A 20347-nucleotide genomic window follows, 5' to 3' on the forward strand; every position below is an offset into this window, starting at 1 on the left:
ATTGAAGAGAAAGCCTGCACAGCGAAATCTCAAAACTAGAAAAGTGTACTTCACCAAATAGTTGTGAAAACAAATCCAGTTAGCAACAGCGAATTGGTAGGTCTTGCCAGTAGCACGACAGAGAGAAAATTGAGTTCTTTGTTTACAATGAGTACTGAGTACCTGCACGACAGATGGCGCTGTTGAAGTACACCCCCTACCTGCATAGCGATCGCTGGCGGATTTTTTCCGTAGAGTTTTCTGTCGAGCAGCAGAGCTGCAGCTTATATAATCACCGGCTAAGTTAAATATTGAAAAATCAAGAGTAAATGCTAGTTTTCTTTTTACTTGTGCACTATCAAAACTTTAAAAGCTAGAACGTTTTCTATTCATGAAAATAACACAAATAGGTCAGCTCTAACTGTACACATACAATATAGAATGAAAAGTTTCCTGTGCCTACTAAAGGAATATTCTGAATTATGTAAATTTAATAAAAGCAGGATTAACTCTCAACCATTACAACATAATTTTCATATTTGCTCTTGAATCAACCTGAATTTTCAGGCAAAGTCAGAAACATATAAGAAATAATGATTGTCTTCAATAAGATAAATATACAAATTCTTCAATCCTTGTTTTTTAAACTCTCACACTTCTAATTCTTAGTACGGCACTTATAAAATGTCAAAAATAAATATTCAACAATAATTCTACTCACCACCAATATATGTTAACTCAATTTTCCTGAGGGAGAAAAACATATGCTAGCCTTATGAATATAAAATCCCTAAATAGAAAACAAACTTAGTCAAAATCCAGACCTTTGTCATCATCGTTGTCAACAAATGTTTTAATGATATCGTCGTCTTCTGCTTCCCAGCTATCCTGATCCTTGTCACTGTCATAGTCATTTTTTGATTTATTTGTGTTATCCTTACCTTTAATATCTATATGGCTGCCTTGAATCAACACCAAACTTTCTTCATCTTCTTTAAGTAACTCTCTTGGTAGCACTGTGGGTTGAGGGGTGCTTAAAGAAACTGGTGTGCCAGTTTGAGAAGACTTCTGACTTCCTGATAAATCTTGTGACAGACCATTAGTTTCAGAAGACTGTCCAGATGAAGAGGTAGAAACTGGAGTCTTCGATGATGACTGAGAGTCCCCTTTACCATTTTCAGAGCAACTATCAAAACTTTCTATATCAAGTCTTTTGTCACTGTCATGCAAAAGTAACTCAACCTCCTCAGGTGTAGTTGTAACTGAGGAGAGAACACTTGGGGAAAAAACTGAGGGACATTCCAAATCCTTTTGAAGACTAGAGACAAGTGCTTTATACTGGCGATACTTGGCTTCTGATAGCTTCTGCTGTTGCAGTGTTAAGATCCTTTCTGCTTCACTGAGGGTCATAGAGCTATTACTAAAAATGGAGGTACTTTGGAAGTTTCCCTTTGCCCTTTCATCAGATACTCTTACAGTAATTGTATCCTTTAAATTTCCCTCAGACATTTGATTTATACCAGAACTTCCAGCTTTTGTTGATGACGATGAATTTAATGAATAACCACTACTACACCCTACCATACCTGACATGCTTAATTTTTTAACAGGTGTGCCAGGGTACGATTGACTGTCATCTAATATAGAGAGCTCTGAGAGGCATGACTTTTTCATAAATCTAATTGGTGAATTTGAAGCACTTGAACAAACCTTCACACTATCCTTGGATGTTTCTTGCACAATTATTTTTGATGATTTATCTTGAGGGGAATTTTCCCTTTCATTTGAATCTTCTAAATGAGTGAAACCAAGATTTGATGTTCTAGGGAGATTAGCAGTTTTCCAAGTATGTAAGCAGAGTTTTCTTAATTGTGTTTGTAACCACCTGCAATAATGTAAATTTTTATTCACAATACAATAATAACAATATTTTGTACTTTAATGATTAATTCACACAAATGAGCAACACATTTAAATTGAATAAAAAACTCTAAATGATTAATTCACACAAATGAGCAACAAATTAACATTAAATAAAAACACTATATGAACAACACGAATAACAGTAAAAAATTAACTCTAATTTTATGACAAGTGTTTTTTTTTTTGAGAGAGGAGTTTGATTTGGCAGTATTCAAGATCATATCAACATTATGATTGAACCAGACAATTTGGTAATTGGCTGGCAAAAGACTTACTCTTACATAAGGGAGGACAATTGGAGAAATACAAAATTAAAGAAGTTGGACAGTGGAGTCGAAAAATACCAAATGGAGTAAATGAAGTGAAAGGCTAAACTGGATGAAGTTAAGGCCAAAGGAATTTTACAAAGTTTCTTCATACCTGCCTCCTGTGTAATAAGAAAGATTCACCGAAGGAGGTACACCAAAAGGCATTCACCCAATGAAAGTAATAACCATACATCATTATTTCTATGAACCTCCCCTTACGTACAGTTACAATCCAAAATTTCTTTACCCTTGTTGTAAAGGAATTTGAAGTCAGCGGTGAAGTACTGGCCACTAATCATCTGCTAGGCCCCCCCCCCCTCTCTCTCTCTCTCTCTCTCTCTCTCTCTCTCTCTCTCTCTCTCTCTCTCTCTCAAGTAGAAGAGAGAGAGAGAGTTATAGGTCATTAGGTAGGGAGCTGTTAATCTGATAGTTAGCTGTCAAACTGCCAGACCTTGAACTGATCTCATGCGCAGATGCGCTATACTATAGCATTTGTTTGATTCTCTTAGCTCTTTAATGTTGTTGGTGATGTTTCAGGTAAAGCCAATTAGTTGAATCATTCTTCTGATGGCAGTGTGATTTATTCACTTATAAACCAGGCCACTAGCTCATCGTGGGTTAATGTTAGCTGTGTAAATGTAAACACATATTCTTTTATTGCCAAAGTGAGTCTCACTAAGAAGAAGACTTGAGGAAAATAAGATTATTTCTAATTATTGAAAGAAATACAAAAAACAGATTCTTTCATCAGACGTGAAGGGAGAAAATATTTTACTAAAATATTTCTTTTTTTGTAATCACTTGATGTTCATATTGCTTATTACCCAGAAGCCCAGTTTAATCGACCTTTATCCTTAAAATTTTCCATTTTCTTTTTCTTCAATAAACATATACCCTTAGAGAGGGAAAGCATATTATAGTGGTAAGTGGTAACTGGTGTACCAGTCTCTGTCTCTTTAGTTTCAAAGTCGAAATCATTCCTATCCTCTTGACACCATAAGGCAGTGAGAGCAGGGTGGGCATGTACTGTGAAATCAGTTTTGTTCACACAGGACGAATTTTCGCTTATTTCGCATATGACATTTTGAGCGAATATAAGTCAGCGCCATTATAAAACTAACATCAGAAAAATGGACATATTATTTTGCCTCTCAGTTATTATGATTTAACTGAATAATCAACTTCATTGGCCCTCACTGATTATAATGCTTTTATTTAATAATTTTGTATTATTCTTTTTATTCTTTCATTTCTCTTTCAAAAGTGTACATGTAATAATTTACTTTGTCACTGATGTATCAAAACTGTGTAGGACTAATGATATCAAAATGTAGCATATATACCATTAATTAATTAAAACATCTTTTTTTCTTTTTATTGACAATCAGCTGAAGATAATATGCAAACAATGATTATGTTTCCATGAACTAATTAATAGACTACTATTATTCACTTTTGTGACAATTCCTATCAGCATGTGTATGACATTATTACAGTCCCACTTTTCAAAAACCTCAGACAATGTCTTTTATTTTAATGTATTCAACCACATTACTATAACATGTCAGTTTGTTATTACAAAACACGCTGCTTTATTGGCATATAACAGCGGATGATTAAGCACACATTCTGTTTAAAGATTTGGTTGGGGGGGGGGGGGAAATACTATGATGGAAATTGAAAATACGCAAATTTACGACTGCGCGAACATAAAATTTGACGTCAAGTGTGAAATTTCATGCCAGCAAAATTAAATGATACCACAGTATATGAACATCAAGTGAGTATAGAACTAAAGAAATTTCATCATTAAAAATCTGTTGATTTCTTCATAATGCTGACTCCCAAACAATACTGGAGGTGGGATGTCAGTGAAGGAAAAAGATAGGATGAATTTAATCAAAGGTAAGATTCCATTATTAAGATTTACTAACCTGGTCTAGATTATTTTTAACAAACCATCTCAAAATATGGTTTGAAATATGGGATTCTAGATTGTTTCATTAAGCTGTTTAAAAGACCAGACTGTAGCTTGTCTCTAAATGGTATTGCTCGATCTAAATGATACTTTTGATTGATATCAAATTAATTATTAATTAAAATCCCATATACCCATAGATAAGGGAGTAAAAAATCAACTGAACTCAAAATGAATTAGACCACATCTTTGTAGCCACTATGGGGCCTAGAGCCTAGCAATCTTCATGAGCAAACCATGATTCTTTAAGATGGAGTTTAGCATAAATCAACTTGGTACACCATGAGTTGCTGCTAAAACTCTACCTTAAGAAAGGTTTCTACAAAATTGAAGGGAAGTAGTTGCCCTAATCATACTATATACCTTCATTTTCAAGTCTTTTAATAGATTTGTATTGAATTCTTTGTGAGCTACTGTGACCAAACTTCAAATTATAAATGATATTGCATTTTTTGGGTCATAAGGGGATTAGGGACCTTAACCCCACAAAAAAAAAAAAAAATAGAAATGCTACTTCTAATATCTTATTTTTTTTTTCCAAATAATACTGAATGGCTCTTACTGGAAAAATAAACCTTATTTCCACTGAAGTACTTTCAAACATTTTCAGAGATGGTATTTGAAAAATTGAAGACTAACTTTAAAATAATTTTTTGGCTCTGAAGGAAAACAAATGGGAAAAATCAACTTGAGTTCTTTGAAGGTAACTTTGCCAGATAGTATTCGTAGGCCACTTGTGTGTTTAACTGAATCTAATGCCAACAAGGAAAGTTTTAGCTATGAATCTTTAAGAGAAAGATTTCAACTCTTTAATATTGAAATCTTTTAAATACTTTAAAACCATATCCAAATTCCTGAAAATTTACATTACTAATGGAAACCTTTCAATACTTAATGACATAACACAATCGCTATACTACCGCTAGAGAGTTTGGGGTCCTTTGACTGACCAGACAGTACTACATTGGATCCTTCTCTCTGGTTACAGTTCTTTCCCTTTGCCTACTCATACACCGAATAGTCTGGCCTATTCTTTACAGATTCTCCTCTGTCATACACCTGACAACACTGAGATTACCAAACAATTCTTCTTCACCCAAGAGGTTAACTACTGCACTGTAATTGGTCAGTGGCTACTTTCCTCTTGGTAAGGGTAGAAGAGACTCTTTAACTATGGTAAGCAGCTCTTTTAGGAGAAGAACACTCCAAAATCAAACCATTGTTCTCTAGTCTTGGGTAGTGTCATAGCCTCTGTACCATGGTCTTCCACTGTCTTGGGTTAGAGTTCTCTTGCTTGAGGGTACACTCGGGCACACTAATCTATCTAATTTCTCTTTCTCTTGTTTTGTTAAATTATTTATTAAAGTTTATATATGAAATATTTATTCTAATGTTGTTAGTTCTTAAAAAATTTTACAATTTCAAATATTTTATACAGTATTTTAATTCCATCATTTATCTATCTCTTTCCTTCACTGTCATCCCACCTCAACCAGTGTGTGTGGAATTTAGGAATACAAACATCAAAGAAGGTTCATAGAAATAAATGGAATTTCAATATTTTCTTTTTTATTTCCATACTCGTCTGATGTTCATATACATGCCACCCTCCTCCCCACTGACTTGTGATGTCGAGAGGATAGAAAGTAGTTCAACTTCAAAACTGAAATACCAAAGAGACCCTGATGCTTCGCTACTCAATTGTGTAACTGCTAGTGTGTATCATTATTTACAAGAGGTAGATTTATTGAAAGATAAGAAAATGGAAAATGTCTTTTGAATTTTACAGGAGAAGAAGCAATATGAGCATCAGGTGAGTACATGTATAGAAATAATTTTTTTTTTATCAAAATCACATCTAAAGATATAGTTTTAGTCACATGGTGTTGAGGTATTATAGATAAGTAATTAGAGATAAGATATAATTTAGAAACAATCTTGAGGCCATACTTCAAAAACGGATTTTGAAGTGAAGCGAAAAATCTATTTTTGGGTGAGATAGCCATGTCGTCCTGATGGAAGGTTCCTATTGGTAGCTTTCTAAGGGATATTTGGCTACAGTGATATTCCCAGAGAATTGACCTTTAGGTCTCCAGAATTCTAACTCCTGGTGCGAGTATCCTTAAAATTTCTCTTAAGGATATCACATAATATCAGGGGACGTATATCTTGATACGACACATAGCAATCTTCACCCCAAATAGCGTTTTCGTTTCGAGGGGGAAGAGTGGCGAAAACAGAAGGGGAGCCGTTATCAAGGTTACCCTTCCTCCCGTACTATTACGAATATCCAAGATGGAGCTCATTCCTTGTAGCATTGAGCATGGTGCTACAGATATAGTAGTTTTGGGAGGGATCTTGCCTAAGCCTTTTCTATGGAAAAGGAGGGCGGGTCCATCAGGACAACATGGCTATCTCACCCAAAAGTAGATTTTTCGCTTCGCTTCAAAATCCGTTTTTTGGGCTCAAGCCATGTCGTCCTGATGGAAGTTTACCAGAGAATTACTAGAAAGTACTGTATCTGTGGATTTTCATAGGTGCCTTAACCTTGGGACAAATTTTTCTATGGTCATCCGGACTATTGAGACATATGACGTTACCGTTATACGTCATTACCACTAATCATGGACAATGTTAGGGCTTCCTGCCCCCTGCAGGGAAGAGTCATACTAGACAGTAGAAAAGGGGTCTCAAGGTTTGCATATATTGTATGAACAAACATAGTATCAACTAGATATACAAGAGTCTCACGGTTTGTATATGTTGTTGGAACAATAAGTATCAACTATATTTATTGTCTGTAAGCATACAATAATAAGCATACAATAATATGAGGTTTACTTAGGTAAATAAGTAAGAGAACTCTGGCTATTCTTTATTGTGGTAATTGTGTGGCAAAATAAGAGGCAATTACACTTTAATAGACATTTATTGACAATAAATGACTAAAATTAGAATAACAAGTGTAATATATATTACTATATATTAAGGGAATTATACATACATACGACTATAAACAGAAAAATTTTCTACCTGAAAAGGAAGAAATGATTAGTGCCACTATGAAATTTGAAAATTTGATAAAATTTTACAATATAGTTTTCTGTAAATATGATATTTTGATTATAAAATAAATTTTTGAATATACTTACCCGGTGAATATATAATAGCTGAGCCTCCGGCGGCTCGACAGAAAAACACAAAAACTCGCGAGCGATCGCTATGAAGGTTGCGGGTGTGCCCACTAGCGCCAACTATCGGCCAGATACCGCATATACATGTAAACAGACCCAATTCTTCTCATCCCGCTGGGTCTCTATCGGGGAGGAAGGGGGGGGCCTTTAATTTATATATTCACCGGGTAAGTATATTCAAAAATTTATTTTATAATTAAAATATCATTTTTAAATATTTAACTTAGCCAGTGAATATATAATAGCTGATTCACACCCATGGTTGTGGGTAGAGACCAGAGTTAATTAAGTTAACAGCGTATATGCTTAGAGTTTTTGACAGTTATATCATAACAAAACCCAAATATATATAGGTACCTGGTAAGGAAGTTGACTTAGACGATTACTCTGCCTTATTAGTCTGTCTTCCTCACGAAGCCCAGCGATCCTCTTAGGATGCTGAAAGACTCCCAGGAGCTGAAGTATCAAGGGCTGCAACCCATACAACAGGACCTCATCAAACCACTAATCTGGGCGCTCTCAAGAAATGATATTTTACCACCCGCCAAATCAAAAAAGGATGCGAAAGGCTTCTTAGCCTTCCGTACAACCCAATTAAAAAACATTTCAAGAGCAGATTAAAAGGATATTGGAATTAAGGGAATGTAGTGGTAGAACCCTTACCCACTACTGCATTCGCTGTAACGAATGGACCTAGTGTGTAGCAGTCCTCGTAAATAGTCTGGACATCTTTTAAGTAAAATGACGCGAATACCGACTTGCTTCTCCAAACGGTCGCGTCCATAATACTTTGGAGAGATTTATTTTGCTTAAGGCCACGGAAGTTGCTATAGCTCTTACTTCGTGCGTCTTAACCTTAAGCAAGCATCGGTCTTTTTCATTCAAGTGAGAATGAGCCTCTCGTATTAAAAATCTGATAAAATATGACAAAGCATTCTTTGACATAGGCAATGATGGTTTCTTAACTGAGCACCATAATGCCTCAGATCCACCTCGTAAGGACTTAGTACGAGCTAAGTAGAACTTAAGAGCTCTAACTGGACACAGTACTCTTTCAAGTTCGTTGCCTACGACCTCTGACAGGCAAGGTATATCAAAAGACTTAGGCCAAGGACGAGAAGGCAGTTCATTTTTGGCCAGGAAACCAAGTTGAAGTGAACATGAGGCTTTTTCTGTAGAAAAGCCGATGTTCTTACTGAAGGCATGAATTTCACTGACCCTTTTAGCCGAAGCCAAGCACACTAGGAAAAGCGTCTTGAGGGTGAGATCCTTCAGGGAGGCTGAATGTAATGGCTCAAACCTGTCTGACATGAGGAACCTTAGGACCACGTCTAAGTTCCATCCAGGAGTTGCCAAACGACGTTCCTTAGAGGTCTCGAAAGACTTAAGGAGATCTTGGAGATCTTTATTGTTGGAAAGATCTATGCCTCTATGACGAAAGACCGAAGCCAACATGCTCCTGTAGCCCTTAATCGTGGGAGCTGAGAGGGAGCGAACATTTCTCAGATGTAAAAGAAAATCTCCGATTTGGGCTACAGAGGTACTGGAAGAGGACACAGATGCTGGCTTGCACCAGTCTCGAAAGACTTCCCACTTCGACTGGTATACTCTGATGGTAGAAGCTCTCCTAGCTCTCGCAATCGCACTGGCTGCCTCCTTCGAAAAGCCTCAAGCTCTTGAGAGTCTCTCGATAGTCTGAAGGCAGTCAGACGAAGCGCGGGGAGGCTTTGATGATCATTCTTTACGTGGGGCAGACGTAAGAGATCTACCCTTAGAGGAAGACTTCTTGGAATGTCTACCAGCCATTGAAGTACCTCGGTGAACCACTCTCTCGCGGGCCAGAGGGTAGCAACCAACGTCAACCTTGTCCCTTCGTGAGAGGCGAACTTCTGCAGTACCTTGTTGACTATCTTGAATGGTGGGAATGCATATAAGTCCAGATGAGACCAATCCAGTAGAAACGCGTCTATGTGGATTGCTTCTGGATCTAGGACTGGTGAGCAATAGATTGGTAACCTTTTGGTCAACGAGGAGGCAAAGAGGTCTATGGTGGGTTGACCCCAATTAGCCCAAAGACTCTTGCCCACGTCCTTGTGGAGGGTCCATTCCGTGGGTATCACCTGACCCCTCCGACTGAGACAGTCTGCCAAGACGTTCAAGTCCCCCTGGATGAATCTCGTCAACAGGGAGATGCCTCGATTTCTTGACCATATGAGAAGGTCCCTTGCGATCTCGTACCGCGTGAGGGAGTGTGTGCCTCCTTGCTTGGAGATGTACGCCAAAGCTGTGGTGTTGTCTGAGTTGACCTCTACCACTTAGTTTCGAAGAAAGCTTTCGAATTTCATCAAGGCCAAGTGGACTGCTAATAGCTCCTTGCCGTTGATGTGCATGCTCTTCTGACTTGAGGTCCACAGACCCGAGCATTCCCGACCGTCCAGGGTCGCACCCCAACCCAAATCCGACGCGTCTGAGAACAACACGTGGTTTGGGTTCTTGACTGCTAGGGATAGTCCCTCTCTCAGACTGATATTACTGTGTCACCATTTCAGGCATGCCTTTACTGGTTCGGAGACTGGGAATGATACCGTCTCTAACGTCTTGTCCTTGTTCCAGTGAGAGGCTAGATGGAACTGGAGAGGCCGAAGGTGTAGTCTCCCTAGCGAGACAAACTGCTCCAGGGATGAGAGAGTCCCTACGAGACTGTTCCAACTCCTGACTGAACAAACGTTCTCTTTTCAGCATTAGTTGGACTTTGAGCAGGGCTTGTTCTATTCGGGTGGCAGACGGAAAAGCCCGAAAAAACTGGACTGCGAATCTCCTTCCCCAAATATAGAATAATCTGGGATGGGATCAGTTGGGACTTTTCTAGGTTGACCAAAAGTCCCAACTCCCTGGCCAGACTCAACGTCCAATGTAGATCCTGCAGACAGCGAAGACTGGACGATGCTCTGAGAAGCCAGTCGTCCAATTACAGGGAGGCTCGGATTCCCGATAGATGGAGGAATTTTGCCACATTCCTCATGAGCCTCGTAAACATGAGAGGAGCAGGACTGAGGCCAAAGCACAGGGCTCGAAACTGGTACTCCACATTCCTGTAAACAAACCTCAGAAACGGTTGGGAATCCGGGTGTATAGGAATGTGGCAGTATGCATCCTGAAGGTCGAGAGAGACCATCCAGTCGCCTTCCATTAATGCTGTCAAGACAACCTGGTAGACTTCATCGTGAAGTTTGTCTTGACAATGAACACATTGAGCGCACTTGCCTCTTACGTACTCCTGCAGTGAACGTGGCTGCCAGATCATTGGAGCCATCCCTGATAGACTTGTTCCTGCAGAGAACGTGGCTGTCAGATTATTGGAGCCATCCCTGATAGCCTTGTTTATGCATGACATAATTGTACAGCAAAACTTCAAACGCTCGAAAAAACTCCTAACAGGAGATGGTCTAGCTCTGAAGCCGACCATAAAATCTTGGAGCGTCTCATGGCCAGGCGCCAGGGAGAGTCTATGAGGTTTGAGAAGTCTATCTGGGCAGAGGCAGGAACTCCCAAGCAGAGAACTTCTCCCGTGTCATACCAGACTCTCGCTCTATAAGCCAGCTTAAAAGTAGGGAAATCAAAGGCTGTCTCCCCCAAACTCCTCCTGGTGATTAACCAGTCGCCTAGCAAACGTAAAGCTCTCTTAGAAGAGCGAGAGAGCACTAGCTTAGAAAACAACGGCTTCGAAGTAGCTAGGCCTAGAGTAAACTCTGACGTTTAGGCGAACGAGGAGCAGCAGTTACAAAAAGATCCGGACAAAGATCCTTAAAAATCAGCATGATTTATTTAAAGTCCATAGAGGGCTGAGCAGATTTAGGCTCCTCTCCGTCTGACAGAGTCCTCAAGGGAATATCAGTAGGAGGGGGATCAGCAACTTCCTCATCTGAAGGAACCTTGTCCGACAATTGCCGAGTCTCAAGCAAGGGAGAGACCTGCCGTGGTGGCAATGCTTGACAAGCAGAGTCCACACGCAAAAGAGCAACAGTAGCAGTCAAGGACGCTATGTCATGTAACTGCTTAAAGGACTGACCAGCAACAACAACAGGTGCGGGAGGACGCTCGACGTCAACTCGAGATTGCCTTGACTGCCTAGACTGAGCAGTCAAAACAACTCTTGACTGCGGTGCTTGACGCTCAACGTCAAAACAAGTCAACTATGCTGGTTGGCAAACGTCCTGAACGTCAACAAGAGCAAGCGGCAGCGGCTGAACGTCCACAAGCGGCTGAGAGTCAACACGTGACTGCATCGAGTGAGGCTCTACAAAACATGATTGACGTGACTTTGTAACGTCAATGTCAACAGGACGAGCAAAGTCTCGTTTGGGCGGCTGACGGCCAGGATCTCGATCAGCTAAGCGGCGAGGATCATCGTGAACCTGCTCAGCAGAATAGTCCTCCATAAGAGAGGCAAGCTTATTCTGCATGTCTTGCAGTCCAACCCATTTAGGATCAACGGGAATGGGTGCGGTAAGAGACGAGGGTAACGTCTGTGACTGCAAAACCTTGCCTACAATAAGACTCTCGGAGCCTGTGTTATGCTTTTGTTTAGGCGGCGAGCAGTCTTCCGATGACTGCATAGGGTCAGAGCTGTCCCAATGGCTACAACCAGGACGCTGGACCTGTCCTGAAGGGACTGACTTTCGCTTTAAGGGCCTCGAAACCTTGCTCCACGGTTTCTTACGCGAAAAGCCTTCGGATGACGAGGAGAAAATCGTCTCGCTCGTCTTATGGTAGGTGCGGTCTTGATGAGACACGCCTGAAACCATAGAGGGAACGTCTGTTCGCTGATCAAGGCCTCTCGAACCCATAAGTCGTACGACATTACTTCTCCCCTGGGCTTGGGAGCTTGCAAGAGGTCCCGGACTAGGCGAACGACAGGCACGAACAGACGAAACCTCGGTCGCAACACTGAAAACACTTTGCGCAATTATCACTTTATCACTACGATTTTCTGTTTTGCACTTACTTCACTGAAATCGAATTTTTCAACAAATCACATTAGGCATGAATAAAACTAATTTCTACCTGAAGCACGCAATTCTACCCTACATCAAAAGGTTATAATTGCGAAATAAGTCGTATAATGTAAGCACATTAATACAAGCAAAAAACAGTAAACATATATTAAGATAAAAAGATCAGTGACTGGGGAGGAGACTAAACACTAGTTCATTTAAAACTACGTTTCCAATCTCTCACCGTACAGTGCCTTGGGACGAGAATAAAAACTAAAAACGTTTTATCCTTTCTCCCCGTACAGAGACTTGGGACGAGAGTAAAAAACTGACTCGAGAACAACGTTACTCGCTTGGGACGAGAATAAAGATCGGAACGTTCTCTCTTCCTCTCTCTCTCTCTTTCTCTCTCTCTCTCTCTCTCTCTCTCTCTCTCTCTCTCTCTCTCTCTCTCTCTCTCTCTTGATTTTACACCGAAGAGAAAAGCCCACTCACCTTTCGTCAATAAACAGGTTATTTGACCAAAGGACTAAGAAATTGAAAATTAACAAGTTCCTTTAAATTAGTATTTAAAACATTTAAGTTTGAAAGAAGAATGAACAAAACGTCAGAATCGATTTACTCTTTCTGCAAAGTGAAACCGTGATTCTCTCTCTCTCTATCGTAACGATAGAGCGCAAACTGCGTAGCATAAATAAACCAAACGTTAGTTCATCTTTGAAACAGTACGAAGACTATTCAAAGAAAATCTTTCATAAAATATCTACTAAAAAATATTCATTTAATAAGTTTTAAATCATTTGCTCTGTAAAAGTTATTTACGATTGAAAGGGCTCAACGTTGTTTAACTTCGGTTTCCAAGTTAGGACCGCCTACTGTACTCTCGGATTAGGGGAGGAATAGGTAAGGTCGCATATAAACAAAACATTAAAATTTATCTTGATGTTTATTATAAATGGAAAGCTAATCGAAGAGGCCTAATAAAGGCGGTTGAGATATAAAATATATAGAGGCAAATCTATAATTAACAACAACAATTTATAACGTGATAAGATAATTGCTAAAAGCCTAAAACACACTTCCGTACTAAGGGAAGGGTCGGCCATTTTTAAAAGTCAAAGAAAGTCCAAAAAACAATCCAAAGTCATCAAAAATTAAATCTATCCAAAAAAGAGTTCAAGATTTAAGTTGAAGATAAAACACCTGCACTGCGAAAGCTCAAACCAAAAGGAAGTACTTCACCAAGACTGTTGAAAAACTCCAGGTTAACAGCGAGTAATGGTACGTCTTGTCGATCAGACCGACAGAGAAGAATTGGGTCTGTTTACATGTATATGCGGTATCTGGCCGATAGTTGGCGCTAGTGGGCACACCCGCAACCTTCATAGCGATCGCTCGCGAGTTTTTGTGTTTTTCTGTCGAGCCGCCGGAGGCTCAGCTATTATATATTCACCGGCTAAGTTAAATATTTAAAAGTTGTATATTATCAGCACTGTGTAAAAGCACACACGGCATTAGTGTTATCTGTATAATTCTACACCTGAGATATTTGATCAGTCTTTAGTGACTCACTTAAAACGTATTGCACTGGAAGGTGACAACACCTTTTTACCCTAATTGAGTCCCAATCAATTCACTGTTCATCACAGTACTAGACGACAGGTTTTAATACACTACCTGTCGCCACCACATAATGCTTCAATTCATGCACTTGCTTTGCATAATGTTTATAGAACACTCGGGATGACTTCCATCTAGTATATGAGCGAAGACGCTCAAAGTCCATATACTGAAACAAGTTCAGTGATGAAGCAATTTTCCTTGGATCATGACCTGCGGGTGTACTGTCAGGATCCGCTCTGCGAATAAAGTAGGTGAGCTTCGCCCTCAGTTGTTTTAGGGATAAGTTTGATCCTGAAGTTTCTCCTTTAAAGAGCTGTCCTCCCCTGAAGTCTGAAGTTCTTCGAAGATAGACCTTTAGACATTCTACTGGACACAGAGAGACATCTTCCTTCAGAGGGCAGATTCTCCAGGGACCCCATCTCTTAGTGGGTAGCTCGCTTTTGGCGAGAAAGGTTGGATCAGGAAAAATATTCAGTTCTCCTACTTCTGTGAACTGAATATGGCCCTCGTTTCTGGATAGGGCCACCATTTCACTAACTCTAGCCCCTGAGGCTATAGCGAACAGGAAAATAACTTTTTGGGTTAGATCCTTAAGGGAACAATCTTCATTGTTCACGGTTGAAGCATAATGTAGGACCTTGTCCAAGGACCATGAAATGGGCTTCGGAGCAGCTGCAGGCCTAAGTCTAGCACATGCTTTCGGGTTCTTGTTAAAGATATTGTTCGTCAGGTCCACTTGGAAGGCGTATAGAAGAGGTCTAGTCAGGGCAGACTTACACGTAGTTATCGTGTTGGCTGCCAGGCCTTGTTCATGAAGGTGGATAAAGAAGGACATACAAAAATCTATTAAGATTTCTTTTGATCCTTTTGCTTTAACGAAAGCAACCCACTTTTTCCAAGACAATTCATATTGTCCTCTTGTTAACTTGGACTTGTATTCTTCTAAGAAGTCTATACTACCTCTTGAGATCCCAAATCTTTTCTTAACCGCTAGGGCGAGAAAATCATGAGATGAAGGTTTTAGGTTCTCTGTGATGAAGCAAAGACAGTCGACTTCTGAACCTGTTGAGATAGTGCTGGGTTCGGTAGAGGAACTAGCCTCAGCTTCAGTTTCATTATTAGAGGGAACCAGTTGCTCTTGGGCCACTTGGGAGCCACTAGAGCTGCCGTTCCTCGGAAGGATCTCAGCCTGTTGAGGACCTTCAGCAGGATATTGGTCGGAGGGAACAAGTAAATCCTGGTCCATCTGTTCCAATCAAGGGACATGGCGTTCGTCGCCTCCACTAGGAGGTCCTTGTATGGGGCTACATATCGAGGTAGTTTCTTGTCGCTCGTCGCAAAGAGGTCAATCTGCAGTCCTGGGACTTGTTGTAAGATGAAGGAGAATGAGTCTGCATCTAGGGACCATTCTCACTCTATCGGCTTGAGCCTAGATAGAGCGTCCGCCGTCACATTGCGAAACCCTTGAAGGTGAACTGCTGATATGTGCCATCGCTTCTTTTCTGCCAGACGGAAGATGGCCAATATCGCATGGTTGATATGGGGCGATCTCAAGCCTTGTCGGTTCAGACATCTCATTATCACTTAGGATGCTTCTTGCTCAGGGCAGACACTTAAGAGTTCGTGTAGCCCACCTTCTTTAGGCTGCTCGACAAGAGAGCCTGTGCCTTGTCGTGGTTGAATACCATGACCTCCTTGGGTTCCGTCTCTTCTTTCGACCCTCGCTCCTGCTTCAGTCGAATGAAGCAGTCTGGGTAAGCATTAAAGCTTGGCCAGAACTGAATGTCATTTAGGGGGACGGCTTCCATCTTCTACGATATGTAGAGTTTGCCGTTGGTGATCGGCATAAACTCCGCATATCTCCAAGGATTAGTTTTGGAGCAGGGTGGGAGGTCTTGGACTCTGAGTCGCTTGTACGACCCTTGGGAGGCGGAGAGTCGAGCTTCACGGAGCTCTTTCTCAAGTTTCGCTTCCCTAGCTTCGCCTTGCTTGCGAATGCTCTCCATTAGAGCCGTAAGATTGGCCAGTACCTGCCTCATGTCGTCTGATGGAGGGGCAGAAGATGTTGAAGGTAACGGCTCCAGTGCCAGCACAGACGGAAGGGACTCCGACTCGACATCATCATCTTCGTCTCATTACTCTGCTTACTGCCAAACACATCAGCCAAAAGGGTTGACTTTTCCTTTGGACAGTGAGTGACAGAGCCATCTTGTTTAAATAAAGGAGGAACTGTTGCATCTAAACCAAAAAGTGTAGATTTATGGGTAGCCCACTACTCATGTTCCTAGGTTGTACCAGAAAGTTTTTTTTGGGGGTTTAAATTTTATTCCTTTTCAGTTGAAGCATAAACTCTCTCAGCAAAAGCTCTAAGCTGAGTATAGTTATCCCTAGTCAAATCTGATATGTTACCCTTCCAAAGATGATAGGCCTCCTGCTTCTCCAAATAATCACGTCTACAATCGTCATATGCCTATCACCTATGTTGACTAGATTCTCATTCAAAGGAACAACAGGCTCACCACTATTACAAAATTGTGACAAATTAAACCCTAAAATATTACTTGAGATGTCATTCCAGTCTGCTTGAGATTTTAGATAAATCTTACACGAGTATGACACATCCAGGACAGGCTGCTCGGTCTTCACTACTAGTGAAATCAAGGCATGATCAAAAGTCCCATTAGAAGAACCAACCTTACTTGTAATAACACCAGGGGAGTTGCTGTATATGAGGTCCAAGCAGTTACCAGACCTGTGAGTAACTTCACTTATGATTTGCTCACAGCCTGATTCAAAGAAAAAGTCTAATGCTCTTCAGCCATAGTGATCTGTAGAAGAAACAAAATTCAAGCACTCCCTATGGAAGGCATTGAAATCACCAACAAAAACAAAAGAAATCTTTCCATCATATTGTATCTTAGCCATAATGGTAAGAAGACAATCATAGATAGAATCATCCATGTTTGGATTCCGGTAGATCGAACACAAATAGAAGTTATTGCGCCTGCTACAAACTTTAATTACCTGAATCTCATGACATCCTCATTTATTGTATGAATTATGAGAAGCAGGGTACTTAGTCCCAATACTGTATACAGTATACCGCCATTTCCCTGGCCTTAGGAATTGCATCCCGTTTCAAAATTATTGGCTTCTTAAGCCAGTTATAAGGAGTTCAGGTGAGTGCTTCATATTAGAAACCAAAGCTTCTGAGTACATAATAATATCATACTGTCTCGACACAACAGTAAGGTATTGAATATTTGCATGCAGACCACGAATATTGCAATACAGCAGATGACACTGACGAAGTCTAGGACGTATCGGTCCCGGCTTTCACTCAGTGTCTCCAGACAGGATAAGAATTAATGGCAAAAAAAAAGATTCATCAAATTTAAAAACTAAATTAAAAATAATGATAACAAAACCAATATGTACAGAAATATAAATAAAGTGATTGATAAAACCCACAGACTACAGATAAAAACTCGGCAAAACTGGTCAACATGGGGAGCTGATACATCATATGCAAGGCTAAATACCCTCGAGGGTAGCTACCTCAACTGAAGGGAGGACAGTAAGGATGGTTTTGAAAAGATAAAGAATCAGATAAGGAAAAGACAACCTCTTGATAAACCACCAGGCATCCATGGCCCTTCTATTAAGCCTGCCCAAGTCACCATTTCCAAAAACAAGAGGAAGAACTAAAATATAAAAAAGAATAGTGTGCCTGAGTGTACCATCAAGCAAGAGAACCCTGACCCAAGACAGTGAAAGACCATGGTGCACCGGCTATGCCATTACCCAAGACTAGAGAACACTAGTTTAACTTTGGAGTGTCCTTCTCCTAGAAGAAAATTACATAAAAATACAGATTAAATAAATTTAATAAAAGCAAAGTTAAAATCAATTGAATCCCCAATATAGATATGGTATAAAAAAGCTTAAATATAATGGACAATAAAAAAATTCAAATAAAGTATACGAGAATATAAGCAGATACTGTATACAAAAGAACAAGGACAAAATTAATAACAGCCGCTGGAGAAACAGAAACCTTTATAAGTAGTGTTGGATTACACCAAGGGTCAGCATTAAGCCTTTTTTTACTTGTGAGGGTCATGGATAAGTAAGTGAAGAGATGAAAATGAAGTGCTGTGGGAGGTGCTACAGTATATGCAGATGATTTGGTGATTATGCTGAAAATGAAGAAGACTTACAGAGAAGAGTTGTAGAAGAGCTATATGTTAAACCAATACAACAGAAAAACTGAAATAACAGAAGCCCTGATGCTTTGCTCTTGTCATTGACTGCTAGTGAGTCTCATTACTTTCCTAGGGGCATGTGTCTTTTGAAAAGAAATAATTATTTCTTAATGTTAGGGTTAAATATTTATAAACCAGGCTTTTTGCGAAGAAGCAATGTGAATATCAGAGAAGGTTTATAAAAATAATTGTCTATAACCTGGCATACTACATCGCATATAATTATATCACTTTCATTCTATGAGTAAATAGTTATGAATAAAAATGTGTGTACATGTATTTGGATGCAAGTTGAACTTTAGGACATCTGATATATGTAAAAGGGCTCCTCATAATGGTGGAGTATTCAACCATGAGAAATAATGTGCATTCTTTCAAGAATAACTCCATTTCTCTGAAAACCTTCTGGGAGTGAGCTGTATACAGCATGTTATAAATACCTTAGCTTTCCTAGCTGTGAACCAAACCATGCTTCTGGATTCTTCCGGATGTCTGAGGTTGGGTGAATTATGCATGGTGACAGAAACACATGAGAAGTTAAAATGCCAACGGCAATCTCTATGTTCTCTCCTAAAGTAGACAGCATTATCTGAAACAAAAAGATAAAGATTACTCTGGATGAATACAAAATTTCTTATGTAAACATTTCTTGTTCCATACAAAACCACTGTTTTTAAATAGCATTTTTGCCTGATACAAACTTATCCATGTTCCTCTTTACGAGAAAAAATGGCCAGTTAACTAGAAGTACTGTGAATGTGTTGTGTTGGACTAAAGAGTCGCATGTATCTACCAGTTTTATTTGTGTTGTTTGACATAATAACAATACCAGTAATTGGGAAATTATAAGTCTGGTAATGTATTTCATGAAATAATTTTGTTTAAAATAGCTTATTGGTTTCATCATAAAACCATTACCGTGCTTATAATTGGTCTTAATCCCACTTTAGGTTGTTAGGACCAAGCTACTTTTAAAAAGCTACTTTCTTTTTAATCTTGTGCATCAGAACCCATATCCATTAATGACATACAGTGTGCAAATGGGGTAAAGTACAACAGTAACACATAACAGACAAACTAACATTACCAAAATTGGTTTAATTTTCTACAAGAGAAATGGTAAATAAGAAATTTAGTAACACAACAAGGAAAAAAGGCCATACTCCATTCAAATTATGATATTGAAATTTCTAATTCTAAAATAAAAGCAAAACCTTCACTTAGCAATGAAAAGAATAAAAGTAAACTGTAAGAAAATACTAACTAGCCTATATTTTAAACTAGCTAGTACTTACAGACACCAAACTAATCTAAGTTAGCAAATATATACTATAAATAGAATTCAATGAATACAAAGATAAAACGAGGCTTGAAGTATAACTCACAAGAAGCTCTTCTTTGAACAATTGATACCAAATCATATACTGTACGAATATCATCTTCTTTTGACCTTATCGGTCTCTCTCTATAGAAGAGTTGGCACCTCGACTCGACTTTCTCCATCTACACTATTTCTATTCTTTGCATCTTCTTTTCTCAATCCTACCCAATCCATCTGATCTGCTCCCTATCACTGGCCTGTTCTTAGCTTTCTTCACTGGTTCCAGCTCGCCCTTCATATTACATGGCCGTAGTATCTCAGATGAGCTTCCCTACCCTTATCTTTGTCATTACATATACTACTCATGCTTGTATTTTGAGTCTCCCTTCTTTCCAATAGTGATACTCCAGCAATCCCTCTCACCATCCTCATCTCAGTTCTTTCCAACTTTTAAATAACCAAGTTTCTGCCTCATATAATAATATAGCACTGACAAGTCTTATATATCTGCATCTTAAACTTAATAGCATTTTTATCTAAAACAATTCCAGTTACTTCTCTTCATTTTTGCCATGTGTCTTTCACTCTCTGCCTCTCTGTTCTTTCTGTACCTTCCTCCTCTGTGAATATTGATCCCAAGTAATTAAACTCATTGTTCTGTTTTAGCACTACCATTTTCCAATTAAATGTTTACTTTTATACTTGCCTACTGCTAGTCTTTAGCTCTGTCTTTCTGATGTTCAACTTTAAATAATATCCTTT

The 20347-nt window shown here is 39.4% G+C and overlaps 1 protein-coding gene across 4 annotated transcripts in view; it reads right to left on the reverse strand.

Moving 5' to 3' along the window:
- Positions 1 to 297: 297 nt before the first annotated feature.
- The window catches only part of LOC137654540 (putative leucine-rich repeat-containing protein DDB_G0290503), a 206194-nt gene continuing 186144 nt past the window's right edge, over positions 298 to 20347 (reverse strand). For all 4 annotated transcript variants that reach the window (XM_068388261.1, XM_068388262.1, XM_068388263.1 and 1 more), the window contains 2 exons: positions 18705 to 18853; positions 298 to 1864 (listed from right to left, as the gene is read on the reverse strand). In XM_068388261.1, the coding sequence (XP_068244362.1) occupies positions 787 to 1864; positions 18705 to 18853 (1227 nt within the window). In that variant the 3' untranslated portion in view covers positions 298 to 786. The remainder of the gene's footprint in view (positions 1865 to 18704; positions 18854 to 20347) is intronic.

This window comes from Palaemon carinicauda, chromosome 15, assembly GCF_036898095.1.
Source record: "Palaemon carinicauda isolate YSFRI2023 chromosome 15, ASM3689809v2, whole genome shotgun sequence".
Taxonomy (NCBI): domain Eukaryota; kingdom Metazoa; phylum Arthropoda; class Malacostraca; order Decapoda; family Palaemonidae; genus Palaemon; species Palaemon carinicauda.